The sequence below is a fragment of the Tyto alba genome, unplaced genomic scaffold, assembly GCF_018691265.1.
Source record: "Tyto alba isolate M040663 unplaced genomic scaffold, T.alba_DEE_v4.0 Super-Scaffold_1, whole genome shotgun sequence".
Taxonomy (NCBI): Eukaryota; Metazoa; Chordata; class Aves; order Strigiformes; family Tytonidae; genus Tyto; species Tyto alba.
This window is the reverse complement of record NW_024881261.1, coordinates 24,739,961-24,761,467: the sequence shown is the minus strand read 5'-3', so window position 1 is coordinate 24,761,467 and position 21,507 is coordinate 24,739,961. Positions and strand designations below refer to the sequence as shown.

At 40.7% G+C, this 21,507-nt stretch overlaps 1 protein-coding gene across 9 annotated transcripts in view; it reads right to left on the bottom strand.

Annotated features, from left to right (window-relative positions):
• KAT6B (lysine acetyltransferase 6B) overlaps positions 1-19,815 on the bottom strand; it is a 120,213-nt gene extending 100,398 nt beyond the window's left edge. The window contains exons 1-2 of one of the 9 annotated variants that reach the window (XM_032982036.2): positions 19,686-19,815; positions 11,247-12,143 (exon numbers count right to left, since the gene is read on the bottom strand). In XM_032982036.2, the coding sequence (XP_032837927.1) occupies positions 11,247-11,867 (621 nt within the window). In that variant the 5' untranslated portion in view covers positions 11,868-12,143; positions 19,686-19,815. The other 8 variants (XM_032982035.2, XM_032982033.2, XM_032982037.2 and 5 more) reach the window with 8 other exon arrangements.
• Positions 19,816-21,507: the final 1,692 nt, after the last annotated feature.

Sequence of the window (21,507 nt, the reverse complement as noted above, 5' to 3'; positions counted from 1 at the left end):
AATTTGCTATTAAGGCTGTTGTCAGAAATTGAAAGGTAAGACACGAATCTGCTAAAAACTAAGATTAACATTTTGAGAGGAAAAGCAAATTAAGAGACTCAAGGGTAAAACCACTTTAGCTACCACAGGGGTGAGCAATTTACTTTTGTTCTCTTCTCCAACTAAAAACACAAAGGTATTTCTAACTTAACACTACGTTAAAATACTAAATTTGAAGGCAACAAGTTTAACAAGTAAATTCCACATAAAACTTCTAAGAACATTAGCAATTCACTTATTTTGGCTTGACTCACTTGTAATAGCAAAACATCGAGCAAATTAGAATTTTACCACCAGACAGAGATCAGGACAACAAATCAAACTGTCCTCAGATATATTAGTAGCTCTTCTCTAGAAATCAAATCTTTCAGAGGTTTCTCAAAAATACATCCAAACACAGTATTTAGAAAGAAACAATACAAATCATTAAGATTCAGTTTTATGTTGGCAGATTATGGGCAGTTCTCTTTAGAACTACGTACAAAAAATTAAATATGGCATGTTCACACAATGAAGCCTGAACATCCAGCATTTTTTTTCTGTTTCTTAGACAGAATATAACCACCAGCTATCAAAGTAATTTTCTCAAAGTCAACTCCTGCAGGTTTATTAACATAAAAAACAGAGAAATGAGTTTTATTTCTAGTCTAATTAAAATTTATCAATACCTTTTCTGTAACAGGCTGAAGAGGCTTAATAAACATGTTGAAAATGTTACTTAAGAAGGCAGCGATATCAATGAGAAAGAGAGGTACTAAACAAAGTTATAGTACATCCCTCTCCCACCACTAGTATCTTCTAGGAAACAGAAAACAAAATCTGTCAATATTGGGCTGAATATCAGCCACAATTATTTGCTTAATTTCACAGCCAGAATTGAGGTACCATCTTGAATTCAGAGTAGTAGGAAATTGGGAACATAGGGTAAGATTCTTCCAGCGGTTTATTATTCCAAATAAGACTCCTACCATCCATCCCATGTTCAGATGAGAAAAGACTTCTGAAGCTCTCTACTGAAAAGTGGAAACATGCCTGCATGTTTTGTGCATTTTAAACACAGTGCACAAATGCATAATGTGGTGATGGGCAGTTGTTTTCACTTAAATTCTAAGTGGCAAAGCCCAGAACAGAACTCATGTTTTCATATGCCTAGTTCTTAAATAGTTTTCAATGAATGAAAGATGAGCTGAAGCCAGGATTATTTTTTTTTTTAAACAGCTACTGCACTCCATGTTTTATGCAGGGTAAAATAACTTTGACTTTTAATCACGAGAGAATAAAGTTAAATGCATAGATGTAAAGAGGAGGAATTGCTTGACTACAATGGAAGCTGTCACCTTTACAAATGTAGTAGTTTAAAATTTAAGAACATTTAGAACCATTAAAAGACGTAAGTACCAATAATTTCCTTCCTCAAGAATATGTCAGACATGCATGTCAAGTGATCCAACAAGAGGAATTCTTTAAAATGGCCACAGAAGAACAAGTCACTGGTCTCTAAAACAGTGTGAGCTCCAGTACTTTTTCATGTAGTTAAGCATATGTGTAACAAGCACAGTAACAGACCATTCTGTATACACACAGCATGTGCTGCTAACTCAAGAATCTACCCTGTGAGTGGTTTTCTCTAGTTGCTTCTTGACTGATTTATCTACAGTTTTTATATCTTCAGAAAAACATCGATAACATCTGAATGAAAGCCTGCTTTGCTAAATCAGCAGAATGTATGCCAAAATAAATAGAAATTGGTTTCACTACCCAATTTTCCAATATTAAAGCAGCATTAATATTTGTAAAACAACATTAACAAGTTTTCAGCAACATTCAGTTTTCACAACTGGATAAAGAAAGAAGGGAGAGCGCTGGATGGTTCAAGGCAGACAAAGACTATTCAGATAACAAAATACCACGTTCATGTATAACCCCACTGCTTATTATATAAACCTGCACATGCACAGTTATACACTGACTGATAACCAAATACTTGCAGGGGTCAATACACTATACTCTTCCTTTACCTCTTATATATTCCTGTTAACCTGATTCATACAGCAGCCACTCTAGTGTTCAGAGGACAAAAGAGAAAAAGTAGGAAATAAAAGCTAAGTATCTTTTAAATTTGGAACAGAAGGAAGGGATACAGCAGCCTTTACAAGCATAGAACTTGTTAACTAACTACTATTAAGTTCAATGATTATAATGGAGATTACTTTGGTCTTGAGGATTTTTTTAGGCTCAAACACTGCCTTTTTCATTACCCTTTAACTGTATTTTTGTATAAACCCTTTACTAACTACTGCTCATTATCCACTAATCCTAAGCACTTTAGAGAATTCCGAAGTACTTGAAAGGTAGGCATTACTCACATTTTTACAGATGAATATAAAGGACAACAGTTGTCCAAGCAGCACAAGATAAGGTTTCCACACAAGATAATCGTGGAACTTAAGTGAAGCCTAGCAGGCTCCAGAACCAGCCTCCTAGGTCTGGTAGATAAAACTGAAAGTTCACCTACTATGTTCTTATTTTTCCAGATTTCTCTGAGTCCCAAGAAAGCAGAAATCAGAATGTTCACTATTCTTAAAGCAACACACACAAAATGCACTTACGAAAGAAACTTTAACAACAAAAACCAAAAATAAACACACTCTAAATTCTCCAGCAATGGTTTTCCTGGGTGAAGTTTCCATCCCTCTTAAAACTCCTGTGGCTTAAGTTTTGGCTATCTGATGCAACTATCTGCAGATCATCATAGCCTTGCATAAAGAAACTATACTTTCTGTTTTATTAGCCAACGGTTAGAAGAAGCTGACAAATGTTCAAATCAAGTTGAAATAGGATACTCTAGGCTGAGAGAGACCTCTGGACCACATACCCCAACCTATCACTCAAAACAAGACTTGACTCAGATGTTCCCTCAGGTTGCTCAAGACCTTGCCTAGTAAGCTCTGACCGCCTCCGAGGATGGAAATTCCATGGCCACTCCAAGCTCCTGTTCCGTATGTCTTTCCATCCTCACCACGAAGGATTTTCCCCTTCACCTATCTGCAATTTCCCTTGCTGCAACTTTTGTCTGTTACCTATCATCCTTTTGACAGCTGAAAAATAGCAGTCTCCATCTTCACTATAATCACCGATAGATAGTGCTGAATGTGGTGCTTTAATACAACAGTCCCACACAACCACAATGAAATTCTACACATCTATGATAAAATTACCTTGACTATACTCCTTTCAACTGTTACTTGTAACTACTTACTCATCAAGAACCATGTGTACTCAACATCTGAAGCATAGGTGCCACTGACATTTACCTCTTAAGCCAAATGCAAACACCACTAGTTGATGTTGAGACAGATGGACGTTACATAAAAATTAATTCCTAAAACTACTGTCAGTCATTTTCACCATTTTGGAAGAAACAGAGCTGTGAAATTGAAGCCAACTTCAAAACACCACTGGTGATGAAATTAAATGCTTGAGAGCATGTGGAAAATGTGTGGTAAATTTATCACAGCTTATGCTAGTCCCCACTTCTACAAAGGATTCTTCCTAGATGAGGAAACATCAGCCATGCCTCCCAGACAACTTTGCTGAGATCACACACAGCTTTTCTTCTGTACCAGAGTCCTGATTATAATTAAAAACAGAAGTCTCAAGCCTACTCCACCTAATAGCACATTATTTGGTAACTGATGGGCTGTACCACCACAAGGAGAGATAAATGGGACACTCTGCCCCTCTAGAGCCAAAACACTTGAGAAAGCAGAAATTACTGCACATGTGTGTCTATTACTGCAGAAACAAGACACAAGAGTTGACAATTTACAAGTCTGCAGTTTCCCCTCCCCTCAAGGACCTTTTCCTCATCTAACATCTTCTCTACAGTGCAACCTGAAGTCACAATAATCAACACAAACCTAGAATTAAGTGCAGCAGCCTTGGATTTGACTACACAGACATCCCTTTAACAGTTCACAGCACTCATATTTTAAGAAGGCTGCCTATGTGGGCAAATTCAAAACTTCAGACTCTTGCAAGAACCTGGAGGGGAGGGGGGAGGATAAAAAAATAAATCTAAGTGACACCAGTTATAATTTCCCTCAATGAGGAGGTATATAAGCAAACAGGGAAAAACACACAAGCGATTTTGCAACCAAAGGAAATCATACTAGTTTAAAAGTTGGTTTGTCTCTTATCAGGTAACCACAAAGGACAGCGTTGGATCTGTCAGTTAAGTGCTAACTGACTTGATGTGTGTCACCCTCGAAATTCTACTGCCACAATCTGAGCCCTAATACTGTTGTTCCAGTATACAACAGCAATTCCCTCCATTTGGTTCCAGAAAGTCCTAGTACCCTGACATGAAACAGGCCCTCACAATCATAAGAACTATGGGTCTGTCCTAATACCCAGACAAATGTAGTCCTGAATGCAGAGAATGGAGTTGTCTTTTGAAAGAAGATGCTAATGGACCATAAATGGATTCAAAGTTGTAAAGAAGACTTACATCAATTGAGTAATTCTTTTCACAATGCTAGCTTGAAATTATTTCAAAAGTGACAGCCTTTTGCCATTTCCAACCACCAAACTGGAAAACTACAGCTGATTAGAGATCTATCTTGAGAAAAAAGTTATGACAAAAAATAGCAGACAACCTCAACTACAAGTTATCAAGGCTTTTCATCACCTGTTTTATAACAAAGTTCCTGCAACAACGAGAAAACAACACAGAAGTGCCATCACATTTCAACTGCCACAGAAAAAACACTCCAGAGTCAAGACTATCACTATTACTGAACACAGAAGAGGAAAGGCACTTAAGATAGCTAAAGATACAGCACTGAGAAAATATGCAAGGTAGTTCTCCTTAGATGTAAGTTAGACTTATGGTATCTCTACATTTTAGAAGAAATCTTGACAAAGGAGATATCCATGTACTGAGCAGTTAAAGAAAAAATAATCTTGGAGGAAAAATGCAACAAGTGAAACCTCTAACTGTAGTTTAGGAATCAAATGTCACTCCCAGTTAACATAGAATTCACAGAAAATAGCATAGATGAACAAACACAAACAACTGCTAGAACTACACAGGATTTCTTTAACTCACTGCTGCCAGTTTCAATACAGGACTCACACCAATTTATTTTGAAGCAAGACTATCAAGAGAATCAAATGTTAGCAATCCTTACAATTAAACATCTTGCAGTATAAGGTCTGGAATCACTCCTTGCAGTAAACAAGAATCACGACCACATCATGCACAACTGTATTCCAAAATAAGCACCTTGAGGAAAAAAGGATGAATAGGTAGGGTCTTCCCTGGTGGCTCTACAGGAGCCATCTATCCATTTGCAGAAACCAAGTCACTGACATCAGAAATTGGAACCCAACCACCCCTTCTGCCATGCCTTATGAAGAAGCAGGACAAGCTAACTTAGGGAACAGCAGTTTTTAATTTCCCTCACACAATACAATTCAAGAAAAAACTTTTACAAGCATGGTTCTTGGTTTGATCCAAATGTGCTGAATCATAAAATACAACAAAGCCCAATATATCTATCTACAGTGGTATGAGTTGCTTCTCCACACTATGGGATGACAAGACTTTCCCACTTCAGTTTTAGATGTCTAAAAGATGGGGTAAGTCATTCTCCAGTTTCTGGTAAGCACCAGTATCCCAAGTGTGATTAGGATCCACTTGTAAGTGTTCACTTGGCTTACACATGGAGTTGGTACTTTTAGCATTCCAGAAGATACAGGGACAGCAGAGAAATGAGAGCACACAGCAGCCCTTAGCAATCATCCCAGAACTTCAAGGGCAAGAGCTACACACACTGAGGTAGTGCTGGCCACCCTTCTAAGAAATAAGATACCTTGTGAATTGAGAGAAGCAGCACAAATGTGACAGCATTTGTGAAGTAACCCTAACATTTCTCAGTCTTTTCTCACCATGAAGATGTTATGAGAAGAGCAACACAGGTTGCCTCTAAAGCCAGTAGTGTTTTATGAACTGACAAAGTTTAAGCCTGGATTTTTCTTTTTTTCATACCCCTGCCTACAGTCTCTTCAACTGTAGTACTGCAGACACTCTCTTACAGAAACTTACTTATCACTTCATTTTGGTGCTCAGACTCACCCTCAAGAGAAACAGACTCCACATAAAGCCAGCTCCGAAGTCAGGCATTATGGATAACCCCTTATGTGTAAATCATTAAGATACATTCTGCAGCACTCCCCTTCTGACTAACTTTTCTGTTTCTGCTCAGTGGAAAGTCTAGAGGCCAGAGGGAACAAGGTAGAGCAAGCAAAGGAATGTCAGCCAACAGTCTCTTGTTGCCTACCCACAAGAAGGCAGCAAGCTGAAAAACTGAGCAGGGAGGAGCCTGGATGCCAAAAAAGCAATTCTCTACAGTTTGGCCCTTTGCCTGAAAGACAGAAGGAGGAACACCCAGTGTCTGCACTGGCACAAGCTACATACCAGAAAACTGAAATTCAACCCATGCCAAGTTACACTTTGAAAAGCTAAATGTACGTAGGCCAGTGAAAACAAAATTAGATAGGAGATCAGGGTATGAAAAATTAATAAAACAAGTTTGGTTTTGCATGAAAGTCAGCTTAGAAAGACAAACTGAAAGTGAAAGGGGGATTAATAAAAATTTTCATGCCAAGAATCAAATGGAAACAACCATTAATACAGTTGCTGAGCTGTTCAAGAGTGTTCAGGAGAACGAAGAAAAAGCAATATGGATCAAGTCATCTCTATTTGCACTGCATCTTTCGAAGTATACTTTCAGTAATTACCTAAGTAATTATTCTGAACATTGCAAAGCTGTAACCACTCAGATATATTCCACATTCCCACACTCTTCTGAAACTGTTACAATGTCCATTGCCTTTTAAAGCTGGGGTTATTCTTTTAAGTTATGTCCAAAAATAGGTAAATGAAACCCACATACAAATGAAGCCTATAACCTATAAATATCTACTTCTTCGGGTTTATAGCGTTCAGAAAGTAGCTATCACCTAAGACCTGGTAGGTTTCCTGTACTTCCCAAATTGCAAAATCTTCCTTGTGTTTGTCCAAGTGACAATGGAAACAAAGCAACACCACAGTGCACATGTGCACAGGACACACCACCAATATTGCTGTTCTACAGCTAACACCATTAAAGATTAATTAAACACCCATCTAAAGACTAACCTTACCTTTTAAACACCATTTTACTGCTGCATTTACAGGACTGTATTTTAATGGATCAAAGGCTTCACTCAACATGTTCAGGTTGATTTTCCTCTCAGTTCACACCCTTTCCTACTACGTTATCAGTTTTTACACTGCATTTTCTGATTACCATACTCATACAGCCTGTTTCAGAAGATGCTGGGTGAGAGAAGGTGTGAAGCACATGAGAGAAGATATCTATGCAAGATACTCTGAACATAAGGAAGAACACATAAGAGCAGTTAAATTGTTAAAACTAACTATGCACTGCAATATAGTGAAGTGCACAGAAGATCAAACCACTGAGCAATGAATTTCCTTCTTTTTTCAATTTCTTATGTGTGTGGTTCTTGGTTTTTATTTGCAGGAAAGGACAAAAAAACAACCAAACAAATAACACTGTAACTCTTCATCCTAAAGGACACCACTGTTTTCAGTTTCCCTTCACTGTTACAGTGGCCCCATCTCTGGCCAGAGACTGGTACTTCAAGCACACCAGTTTAACACTTCAAAACCGGCATCTTTTGAAAAGCTTTGATTCAAGTTACCTGTCCACATCAAGTAAACATCTACCTTAATGAAACCACTAGAAAATATAGGGTAACTGGGATGTCTTTTTGAAATGTAATTTATACTACTCATTATGCTTTATATCACGTACAGCCTCGACACCATATAGTTGATGACAGCTACTGACCTTCCAATGGAATCTGTCCTTCTTATGAGCCTTATACTTGCATCTCTTCATACAGAAGTGAAAAAGCAACCCTCCAAACACACTAGGCAATGGAAAGGGGTGGAGGAAGAGTCAAACCGCTGCACTGCATACTTCCTCTTTCTCTAACTTGGAATTGACACACCTTTACCCAAATCCATAAAAGTCAGGGTAACACTTAAAGGAAACACCATTTTTTAACACAAATGATTCCTTCCAGGCCTACGGATAAGAGGAAGAAACATGGCAATACAAGCTATATTGCTGTAATTAACTGCAGCTATTTCTACATCTAATGAAACAAGATGACTACAACTAGTTGCATTGGATCACCCAGTTAATATGGAGAAAAGCACCTCCATATCATCACCACCAAGAGGAAAACTTAGCACTTTCAGCTCCCTGCTCCATGCAAGTATTTCATCAAATGCAAAACACTCAACACCCTCATAACACAGTCAAGGCTTCAGGCCTGCAAAACTAACTTTAGTGGCACTGCATGCAATAGTATAGTACCTATCTTCTCGGTGCACTAGATATTCTGATGCCTTGGGGGAGTGGGGGGTGGGCAGGGGGAGAAGGGGAGGAAGGAGCTGAGAGTGGAAGGGGGAGAAGAAGTTAAAAAAAAAAAAAAAAAAGCACATAAAAACAAGAAACCAAAAAAACACAAGCAAAAACAAACCCCCACACAGGCAGTACTGTATCTCTTCTGATCACCTTTTACTCACTCAGGAAGAAAAATTCAGTCTGCATTTGGTACTATGAGGGTGAAAGTTCAGATTGCCAGAGAAACCTGATGCATTTCAAATGCACTAAATCTTCTAACTGCCTCATCCTGATGATACGTTAATTATCCATTAAAAAAGACAAAATTATTCAAACTTCTGCGGTCATCTAAACAGATTCCTGCACATCCTCCTGCTCTTTTTCCTCCTCAAGGAGAGTCAAAAAGATACTTGAACTTCACCTCTAGTACTTCAAAACAAAAACAAACAAACAAGCAGCTCTTACTTGTGCTAGCTATATAAACAGCCAAAGGAACTTTAAAATACACCAATCTCTTCAAAGACTAGCTGTTCCTGAGAGATGCCAGTTGGCTACATTTTATTGTATAAAATTCAATAAATAATCTTGACATGCCCTGTATTGCCACTTAAATACTTCCAATAAAAATAGCCTAACAGTCTTCCTGCAGTGTTCATGAATTACTATCAATTTCAAATGAACATGCAGTCACACAGAGGCACCAATGTGCACTTCCTTTCAGTACTGTTCTGTAAGTGTGTTTAAAGCCATACAGCTTGAAGACCAGCACAAATCCCATATTTAAACCAAGTCTCTATGTTTCCTCCATAACCTGTGCCACAACTAGTAAAACTAAGTAGTGCACTACACACATATGCAACTACTGATTCACCAACCTCACATCAAAACTATTTTTGTCAGGAAAAAGTTCATGCTGAACAGTGTTTAAACACCCAAGTCACACTGCTAATTTTGAGGCACCCAAATGAAAGCTTATTTCTTGCCAAGACACTTGTTAGAGAACAGATTTCTTTGGCTAACTTCTAAAAGACAGATTTATCCTTATACCAGTACTTTAGTATGGCAGTAACATTTTTTTCAGCACCATGACCCAACTAACATTCCCTGCAATGGATGCCAGTCCCAGGAGGTAGCCTAACAAGGGAGATTTTCTTTTCCACAGAATTCATGTGAAGCATCACAGTATTAAACTATTTTGGTTGCTGAGTACTCTAGCATTCAACTTGTTCACATCATTAGAGTATCTGAATTACAACAGAATCTCTGACAGTACTTAAGACAGCTTTATCACTACAAGTAATTAAATCTTTATAGGGTTTGGCTACAGCAGTAATCAACACTTCCGATTTTTCATTCTGATTATTGAGCTTGAAGCTCCATGCATCCTTCAAATACCCAAGAAGTCCAATTTGACTGAAATTGATATCCATTTATAAAAGCATTCATATTTACCATATATTTAGAGAAGCTCAGAAAAATCAACCTACAGTTACGAACATCTGTAGTGTCACCTCCAACAGTTCCACAAGCAACCATTCTTGTAGACATCACTAATTATTTCTAACACAAGCACTTTCTACTCTGCACCCTTCAGCACCTTACAAACAGCTGAAGGAAAAATGAGAGCCATGCAGTTTCGAGAAGGAGACATTAACGGCACCTCTACAACAGCAAAGTTGTCTGGGTTATTCCATGCCAAAGAGAACTGCCACCAAACTTTACCACTAAGAATGGAGGGAGGGAAGAAAACACAACCACCACCAAAGGAAAAAAAAAAAAAAAAAACACAAAACAAAAACACCCCACCCAACAACAAACCAACCAACAAAAGAACCAACAAAAAAACCACCAACTTACAAATATTCAAAGTAACCCAATTCAAGTGTAACAGGTAGCTACCTTCCCCACAAGTACACTGAAAATTCAAAACACACTTCACCATACTAAATATGGAATGATCAAAGAATGCCCACAGACATGTCTTTGACACTATTCTTTCATAAACAAAACATTAATTGACACCCCCCATCTCCCTCAAGGCTTAAACCCTGTGAATAATTATCCTGAAAACAAGGCCCAAGTAATAACAAAAATAAACCCGTGCAGAAGTCAAACAAGACTGAAATAGGAAGATTCTGCAGTTTAGCTCAATTTGTCACTCTGACACCTTCACTTATATTCTTAGAATATTTACATCAACTCCAGTTCCTATTAACTATAGTTTTAAAACAAAGTATCTCCATACACATATCTTTACAAATAATAATTCTAGCAGTCTTAAATATCAAGAGTTCTACTTGCAGTATTTCAGGTGGGCTTGAAACTACAAGAAAATCAGTACACCTTGGCATAAAATGAAAGTAAAAGGCCACAGACAAATCACATTGTAGATTTCAGCAACACCAGTCTGCTAGGCAAGACAAAACAATCTGACACCTAGAAGAGAACATACAGCTGTGCTCTTCCCTGCTGCTCTGTTTATCTACTGAAAATCCAAAGAGCAAACTATCCTATGCAGAACAGCAGGACACAGGGAGCTAAGTAAACTTCCTTTACCAGAACTGATTCTGCATGGATCTTTGACGTTCATTCTCACTTACATCCTTTTAAACAGGTAAATAAAGAACAGGAAGATTCATTATTTTTGCATTAAGTAAACAAACAAAGAACCACCAGAATCATTTTTGCATTATTACATTTGCTCTCATTTTTCAAACTTACCTGGTCTTTTTCATGTGGTAGAAGGCTGACGGGTGGAAGAGAAGCTGGAAAAGTGCTGGAGTATTTTGGAGCTCCTTTGCTTTCCAAACTGCCATAATTCACCCTATACTGAGGTCCATCCTTCAGTAATCTCCCATTGTTCACAGCACGTTTGGCCCCCAGACGTAACCTCTGCTGAAAGGCAGGATTGTTGAAAATATTTGCTAGGTCATTTTGACTTCTCAAATACTTCTCTATGTTTTTCAGGGAGGAGCCATTTGGTTCTTGAAGCCCTTCAATTGCTCTTCTCAAGAGTTTATTCCAATCCACATTACGAAGCTCATTACAAGCTCCTCTAGATCCCTTAACAGATTTAGTAATAGTTCCAGGTTTAACAGATGAAAACCGTCCAGGATTATCTGGGTCCTTGTATGATGCAAGGCCTTTGTTGGTAACTTTAAGAATAGAACCATCTTGAACGCTAAGTTCCAACTGTTCCGAAACAGTCTTCTTATCTAATCCATGGGAAGCACAAACAGCATGACATATTCTCTCTTCAGAAGGCCTTTGCTTTTGCTTTTTAACTTTTTGTATAGCTTCAAGAATCCACTCTGTATAAAGAGGGTTGGCAAGTTTTACCATGGTTGACCAGTAATTGCTTCCAGCCAAGGGTTACCCATAGAGGTTCCTCCTTAATGTTTTAGGTAGATCTTTCAGAGGTTGTTTCACACCTCAAACACAAATTAAAGGATTCCACACACTACTTGGATGCATCTCAAAAATATCCATCCTGAAGAGTCAGCAGACGCAGGGAAATAACTGGTGACTGAAACTTCCAATTACTTTACCGTTATGGAAAGGTAGAAAGGATTCATTTGTGATGACACTGGTATATCCTTACAAGAAAGTTTGTGCAACCTTTAAAAAGGAAAAATAAGAGGCAGGAAGAGAATACAGTTAGTGCTGAAGTAGTAAAAAGAAACAATGCATTCAGTTATGCATTCATACTGCAAATGCTGCAGTATGCAAAAATCTTTGTGAGATTATATAAAATTTTCACCAATTCCCACCCCACACCAAACAAGTCATCATAAAATTCTTTCACTTCTCATAACATCCAGTGGATTTAGTCTCCCTAAATTCCATCACCCCAGCACTTAACTTACTACTGACTTGTTCAACGATTTCCATTCAGCCAGAAATCTGAAAATATTCTCTAAAACAAACTGCCTACAAAACATTTCCAGACCCACTGGTATAAGAAAATTACTATCTGCATGGATTATACATGCACTAAAAACAAACAAACAAAACACAACCAAAAAAAACCAACCTCTGACCAATCAAAGTTATGAACCACTGCCACTTCTTACAATATGCTGTCTCTAAGTGCATGCCATATGTTGATTATACAACTCCAAAAATAAAAAACAAAATATCTGAACAGAGTTACTAGTACTATATCCTTCATTAATAGCTAGGTACCCTACAACACAGAAAGGAATCACAAAGGCACTTCTCATTCTAAGGTAAAGTGCAGTAAAGAGGCATACATTTTTGATAGAAACTCTCAGGAACAGAAATGAAGTAACAAGAGGCATTTTCACATAAATATACTGTCAGCATAAAGACACATAAAGAGGTCACATTGACAAAATATGTTTTGGTGACTCACAGTTTAACAAACATTTTTTTTAACTTATTATGGAATCTAACACTTCAATAGAAACTTCAGTGGCTACAAAAACTTATACAAGAAACTTGAAAGAATATCTTGATCAGGAGTTTATTCATTCTGCAGGACAATGTATTTAAAAAATACAAACAAACAAAAGGCCAGACAAATTGAACTAATACAGTATTCACTTAATGAATAAATAAATATATTTGAGGTACCATTTTTTTCTGCCATGAAATGTGAGAACTACTGAAGACATTAACAGAACTGTCTAATTACTTCAAATCAAAGGAAAATAAATAAAAACCAGAAGATGATCTTAATTCTCAATAAATGGTTTGTCTTGTGAAGTAGATGATTCACCAGTTTCCAGGCCAAACTGAGTTATTCTGAAACTAGATTTATAATGCTACAGCAAGCACCCTATAACTAACAATAATATCTATGATTACACTAGTCTTGGACCTCATTTTTATTCATTTATTCAAGTCATCTTGCATTTCAATTATGTGTAAAACTCAAGTAAATTATAAATAGGAAATAACCTGAATTGATGCAGTAATCTAAATTATTTTCAAGTTGTTAAAAAAGATTCCTCTGCAACTGTGAAGATGAGTACAAAACCCACTTTTGGTCCCATACCTTCTCCCTCTACTCCCTCAAATAATCTCTTTATATATAAACTCCAGATCACATTTCACACATTATTAAACTTACACAACAGGATTAGTAACAAAAGAACAGCTGGTTATTGGTGAGTATAAAATTGTTCTATACCCAAATAGTAGAAATATCAATCCATTAATTTTATGAATGTCATTCTTTAGGTTTGATTGAAACTTAAGCATTCTCAGATTTATAAATATGAAAGCTCAACTGACTGACAGAATGAAAAGACACATTCGTGATACAAATGCAGGGCCTGAATGTTTAATTGGCTCTCATACTGAACCTCACTGATCTACATAGATTGGATCCTGTTTCTTGCTTCCAGCCCGTATGCATGCAAGTTATAGTTGATAACAGTTCTGTGTATTTCAAGTATTTGTAATAAAACAATAACTTGTTCTGTAAACAGACATTTTAATTTAATCCAGCTAGCAAAAGCCATTCTTTCCCTAACAGCATTGTTTATATTCACTGTTTTCAGATAATTTCAAAATAACACTGTAGCTGCAAAATGCAGACAAATACAGAGATGAAAAAGGTTTCCATGGTATTATGAATCCTACAAACTCTCTCACAACTCTGACACTGAAAATACAATAATACAACAAAGCAGAACACTATATATAGTGGAGACTCGTTCACATTGAGACTATTTTATACGCTCTGCCTATAGATTTGGAAGTTCTCTGTAGCTACATATAAAGCCCCAGACTCCTAGAAAGCTACTTTTAGGTTTAGAAGTTAGACAGTTCTACTATGAGTCTTCATGAAGATAGTCCGTACTTAATTACATGCCAAACACTGCATTTGCTGAGTCAGACGTACTTGCCTCATTTTTAAACCTACTGCAGTACTGTTGTAATAAATTTCATAAAAGCAACCACATCACTTTCATTAAATTCCAGAACACACAGTGCAGGGTCTGTTCCAAGCACCTGGACACTGATGCACATTTCAGCATAAATACTGTAACTTGTGGGTTAAAGGAATTTTTATTGGGCAGTGACTGTGGCAAAAGGTGAGTATAAACCTGTATCTTCATGTAAAGTCTGCAGCTCGGTACAGGAATTTCACAGCAGTATACATTCAGAACTACATTTTACTTATTTACTTGAAACTACCTACACGTAACACAACCTCCTGCATACTAGCGCCTACTAAATCAACACTAGTTGACTGTATCAGCAGGAGCATAGAGTTTCCAATACTCAGGACAGGATATTTCAAGAGGAAAATCAAGACATCTTAAATTCACACCTTCCAACGGAATCCAAGTTCATTCTGCTTTAGGAAACCATGCAAAGCTCATCCAATCCAAATTCTGAATTGTTTTACCACAACCTAGAGTCTCTGTTATTCTGCCACTTTGACTGCATATGTGCTTGAAATGTAGCACCCTGACCTCCTCAACTGGTACAGCAAGGTATACCCTATGTAAGATTACAAATAACCTCTTAATAACAAACGTCTTTGCCAGCAATATAGTTCAGCTCAGTGATCCTGGAGCTTTAAATTAAAAAGGTCTTTCATAAATAAATCTAAGAGAGATTGATCCAAGATTGGCAATACAGAGACATATACATATACATGCTAAGTGACTGGATAAAGACAAAGCTACTTTAGAAACACATTTTCCAGATTCAGCGTAAGGGAACGCACGAAAGTTCAAAGAGACATTCAAGTTTCTAAGTTTAGAACTTAATTTCACCAGATCACAAAAAAGTGGTCATACATCATTTAATATAAAAAGTGTGATGCTTACCGAAACAGATTTTGAGGAAATAACGTTGTTTTGGGTTTTTTTTTTTTTAAAGAGTGATTATAAATTAGTAGCAGGCACTCACATCTATTTATTAATTTTCCTCACCTCATAATTAAATAACTTTTAATCAAACCCTCAATGGTACCCATCCGATCACTGATTAGATTTGCCAGACTTAAGTGCACAGGACCACTTCAAAGTTTTATGGCAACAGTCATTAAGGTCTTTCTATGTAGTATGTCATATTTCAGCTTCCAGACTCTGTGGTATCTTATTTTGAAAATAAGACCACTTGAGAGAGTTTGATTGCACTATATTACTGACCAAGTCTGTTAACTAAATCAGCTTCTGAAGAGCTGCAGAACATAAGCATTAGAAGAGTTAAGTACAATACATTACCTTTAAAACATGAAAAGCCATCTCTAGTCAAGGCTTGTCCCTTTACCTAATCCATAAATTATCAGATAAATACAAAGAAGTTGCAAAATTTCAGCTTGGGATTTAGAATGAATGCAAATATGTCCTTCATAAAGCACACACCTGTTGTACATCTGATTGTAATTAAAGAATAAACTGAGTGAACGTGTCTATTTTAGGTGTCATCAGTAATCCTATAATCCCGTAATAAGGTCTTCTTCAGACTGAACTAGTAACTGGAATTATTTCCAAGTGATTCAGATTGTGAAAACAAGCCGTGTAGTCAGGAAAAAATTAAATAAAATAGTTATGCTTCCTACCCCATCTCCAAAGAAACAAACTAGAAGTTATTACACAAGTATCCAAAAGCATTTCACAAAATACAACCTAAAGTATTTTTTGGAGAAATTAAATGAAAAATTTGCTTTGGTTGTCTTAAATACAGTTAAACTTTTAAAACCTGGGGTTAACACACCTACCAGAAAAAAAAAAAAAAAAAGAAAATGGGAGAGGGGGAAGAGATGACAGCAACTTGTGCAACCTGCCAGTGACCTGTGAAGCACAATTTCATTCTGCTCCCTCCTACCTGCTCTGCACACACTCGGGAGAAGCAGCAGCAGGCCAGCTCTCTGCTGCAGCATCAGGGTCAGGTAAGGATTGCAGCAGAAGAGAAGGAAGAAGAGAAGACTGCCATTGCACTCAGTAAGCTTTTTGCCATTTTTCTTTCCCCCGAGCTATTACTTAGAATTCTGCCTCTAATCAACTCTGTATTCCACCCCTATGTCAATTAATGATGCAAAAGAGGCAAGAAACTTGTTTCCCCATTGCAAAACACAGACACCTACAAAGAGACAGAAAGAAAGCAGATCCTGGCAAGGACTCAGAGCACACGACACTTAAAAATACTCAGATCACGAAGCCAGCTATTGTATCATTCTTTATACAACATACAGTTGTCAACTGTAACAAGGACAGGCAACAACACCTACACATGCTTTAAACAGGCAGATGAGGAGACATTATAGTAAGTAACTTCAAACTTACACCAAAAGACTTGGGGGTGCAGGAAGCAAGAGTGGTACATGTGAATCAAACTGATACACTTGCACTCTGCAAAACCCCACAAGCTAGTTTAAGATTGTATGCTAAAAAGCAGTTCACAACATGACAGCGGTAAACACCACCAGAGGAAACAGCATCAGCACAACATGACACCAGCAAAATCACCCATGTTCACCCTTTCCACCCTCTTCCATGGAAGTTCAGAGCACTTAAAAATACTGTACTAGAGAACATCAGGGAGCACTGGAAGCTAATATTCACTGCCAGCAGTTAACCTGGGTAGAGGGTTTCACTGCAAACATTTCCTTTTGGGACAGTGATTTTCAACAGAAGGGGTATCCCTTTGCTTTTTGCAGAGCGGGTTATTTTCAATGCTCAGTGACAGAATGCTAAAGGTGAGGTTTGGGCAAAGAAAATATGGTGTGAGCATCACTTCTGAAACGTGGCTTTAGAAGCTTCAATATTCCCCTCCCCAACTTACTTAGAATTTTTGCAGTATACCCAAGCCATGGAGATTTGCAACGCCTAGTGCCTAGCGCCAAGGCATTGTTGTATTTGACATGGGCTGCGCTGAGCCGGGGCCGGCTTTTAAACCCTGCAAGCCTTACTCGGGGATTTTTTTCATCTCAAAGGCAGAAACCCCAAGCCCGCAGGCTCCTCTCCCCGGGGCACGGCGACCCCGCAGGAAAGGGCAGCCAGGAGAACACGGTGACGGCGCGCACCTGCACTCGCACCCACCCCACGGGGGCGGGCGGCGCCGGGGGCAGCGGCCGCGCCGGCCGCTCCGCCGAGTCCGCGGGAGGCGCGCTGAGGGGACCCCCCTGCCCGGTACCACTCACCTCCGCGGGACCGGGGCCGCGGGGGGAGGAGCCTCCTCCAGGCGCCGCAGCGGCTCCCCCTGCTGCCGGCTCTTCCCCTGCTCCCGCTGCCAGACCGCGCCGAGGCGGCTGCCCCCGCTGCCGCGCTGCCCCGCCGCCGGCGGCGGCCGCCGCGACTCCCCCTACCGCCGCGGCTCGTCTCGGCTCACCTCACCTACGCCGCCATTTTGTTTCGCCCTGTTGTACTTAACGTGAATCCGACATGACACTGATTACAGCCCAATGGAGTCTCATTAAAACCTTACCTACCCTCGCGCCCCGCCCACCGGCGCCCGCCATTGGGCCGTCCTGCGCACGCCGCTCCACGCTCACAGGCCGCGGTCCCGCGTCCGTCAACCGCCCACACCGGCCCTGTTCCGCCCAGCAACCAGCTTGTCCCTCCCATTGGAAGACGGGGTACGTCAATCACGACGCACGCCCCTTCCCTCCGCGCTCGACTCCGCCTAGCCGCGAGAAAGGGCGGGGCCGGAGGTCGCCATTGGCCACCGCCGCCGCCACACACCCGCAGGGACCGCCTCGCTGCTGGGCCTCGAACGCTAGCGATTGGTCACCCGCCGCAAGCGGAGGCGAGAGCTCTCGCAGGCCCGTCCTCCCGTTGGCTACCACTGCCGTCCGTCCGGGCCCCCCGGCCTCGCTACCCTCCCCCACCCGCCACCGCCCCACCCGCTCCTGAAGTTTGTTCGAGAGGGCGATCGCTAGCGAGAGACACCAGCGGCGGCCGCCTCAACCCGCCCGGCAGGGCGGGCGCGCAACACACACTAATAAGCAGCCTTAAATACTGAGCGTCACGCGCGTGCCTCGGATCCTGCCGCTCGCCCGGGCGGGCGAGATGGAAGAGCGCGCTCCCAGCGCAGCCCTCCCGAGGTGCCTGGCACTGGCAGCCGCTTATCGCGCGCGCACACACACACACACCCCGCACCGCGCAGGGAGGGAGGGAGAGGAGGGGGTGGGAACGGGGACGGCGACAATGACTCCCAGCTCTCCAGCCACATGCAGGTTCCTGCAAGTTTCGCCATGCGAAGCACAGGGACTTCTCTGTCACCCCGTCTGCGAAGGAACAATTGCCGCCTCAGAAAGACAGGGTGGGAGCATGCAACACAAAAACCTCAGCCATCCCCTGCCTCCCTCCGCCACTCCATTCCCCCTCTCCCCACGCCATCCAACCCAGCCATCACCTCCTGCTGCTGCTCCCCCTCCCCTGCAAAACGCAGAGCATTGCAATGCATTTACCAAGCACAAGTGTCTGCAAACACGTGCATCAGCCTCCAATGCAAAATAAAAAAAAGTACCCAGCCTAGTGACAAGCCCCCTGCGCTAAGAGAAGGGAGGGAAAGGGGGTTATTATGGCAAATTGCAGCCTGTCACCCAATGCAAAACAAAACCCATCGCATGCCCCCTATTATCCCCCACGTAAACTCCTGGGAATCTAACCTCCGATGCAGGTTTTCCCCCCTTTGCTTGCAATGACCTCCTTTCTCTGCCTGTGTGTGTTTCTGCAGCAGCGGTTCCTGCGGAATGTGCTGCCCCTGAAACGCGATCGCGGCTCCTCTCTCTCTCTCTCTCTCGCTCGCTCCTTCTCTGTCTCTCGCTCGCTCTCTCGCTTGCTCTCTCTCCTGGCTGCAACCAGAGCCAGGAACACAACAACAACACAACCTCCCCCCACCCCCTTCCCCAAACACATACACACTGAAGAGACCCAGCCAGGAGAGCCAGACGAGCCGGGGAGGGGGTGGAGGGAATCCCCAGCCAGCGGATTGATTGCACCAGTTACCTTCTCCAAGCCCCTTCGCAAGAGGGGAAAAAAAGAAGATGAATACAGAGAGAATACCTTGTCTCCCCTCCTCCTCCTCCGCGGGGCTCCTCTTCTCACTCCAAAACACTAAAAGGTGGACGGGCAGATCAGACACAAGCGATCAGCTCACGGCGGGGAGAGGCGGGGGAGGGGAGCCACACGAACAATTACCATTAATTTAGAAATTAAAACAGAAACCCACCCCAGACCTCCAGCCTTCTCGATGCCGAGCGGACGCAGATTGCTAGGACTGGTGCTAAGACACAGGACCTGATAACAGCTAATTGAAAGGTTAATCTACATAGGCTGTGACAGAAGAGGTCCCTCCCCACTTTTTTATCTGCTGTTGGCAAGTGGGAAATTGAGCTTCCCCCACCTTTTTCCCTAAAAAAAAAAAAAAAAAAAAAAAAAAGAAAAAAAAGAAAAAAAAAAAAAAAGAGAGAGAGAGAAAGGGGGGAAAAGGCAATAAAGTTTGGGGGGAGGCGCGTGCCCGCGGCGGTGGCAGGCCGCGAACGCGGCGGCGGTGTGGGGCTGAGGGACGGTGCGCGCGGGTGGCCGTTGCGGGGCGCCTTGGGCGGGAAGGCGGCCTGAGGGGAAATGGTCACTGCCGCCGCTTGGGGGGCCCTCACGCCGTCCTCGGGGGGGTTGGTTGGGCTTTTCGTCCAATATGGGGCGATTTAAAATGCCTCGATGGAAGCACCACCACAGGCAGTCTTTGACAAATCAGTCCTTCATTGGCTGGAACAGTTCCTTGGTCTGGAGGAAGAGGGCTGTGTTTGAGGCAACCATAGTCTGAGGGATGGAAGCAGCATGAACAAATTACAGATGTTCTCCTCCCACTGAGTTTGTTGTAAATGTAACATGTTGTGAGGAATATATTTTAAAGGACTAGGTGATAACACATAGGGACGTAAAACTCATGTAAATGGTTTCTCCATGTTGTCTTCAGCCATTCTGCCAAAGGCCACTCACCATGTCAAAGTTTTAACACTACTCATGATGGTTTTCTCATCTATGGCTAACAAGCACCACTTTGCTTGGAAGTATGACATGACAAAATACTGTAGAGTATATACCATAGGGTATCACACAAGGAAGGAGAAGGTAATTACCAATGTGAGCATCTACTCAAGCAGGCACCAACTAGACACCCCCCCATTACCCAAATCTGAAACATGACCCATCTCAGAGGTCTAGACATCCTCTTTTCCATGTCCTGTGGGTGACATGTTGCATTAGATGCCCGTCTGGAAAATTTTCTAAAAATACCTTATCCTGAAGAAGAAAATATATATATATTTTTTTTTAATCTCCTGTATAAATTAAGAAAGTCTTTCCTAGTTCATGTAGATCAGCAAGTGAGAAAAGTTTTTGTAATAAAATACTAAGCATTAAGGTTTAGTGCAACTTTTTTTTAGAGTCAACTGCTGGAGATACTGTATAAGGAAGCTCTTCAGTGATGTTTTAGAGCAATGTAAAAGTGAATGACCTACTTACAGAAGGCTACTGGGTGAAAATAATATTCTACCATGAATCTATGAAACCATACCTGTTGACTGAGGTTTTAGTCTTCTAACTGCCAGATGCAGCCTTTTAAACAGAGAGTGGGAAATTGAAATGTGTAGTGACCTAATATTTGTTGGAGAATACTTCAAGGTTCATATATTATGCAGGACTTGGCTGTGATTGAAAATAATTTTAAAATTATTGGAAACAGTATAAATCATTACAGCACAATTTGTAGCAGAGCGCTACATTTGCAATACTATCCTGAATGTTGTGTCAACATTTCCATTATAAACTTTTTTTTTTCCCTTCAGGGAAATTTACAACTTGGTAAGTGGTAAAAGAGAAAAATAATCTACTGAAACTGAAACTTGGCATGGCACATCCCAGTTCAGGAAACAAAACACTGGAGAAAACTCGACAGTCTGTTTGGCCATTTCGAAATTACGAGTGTGCTGAAGACATAAGTAATAGCACAGAGAAAAATCATAAAAGTCTCTGGTTTAAATACTTTCATT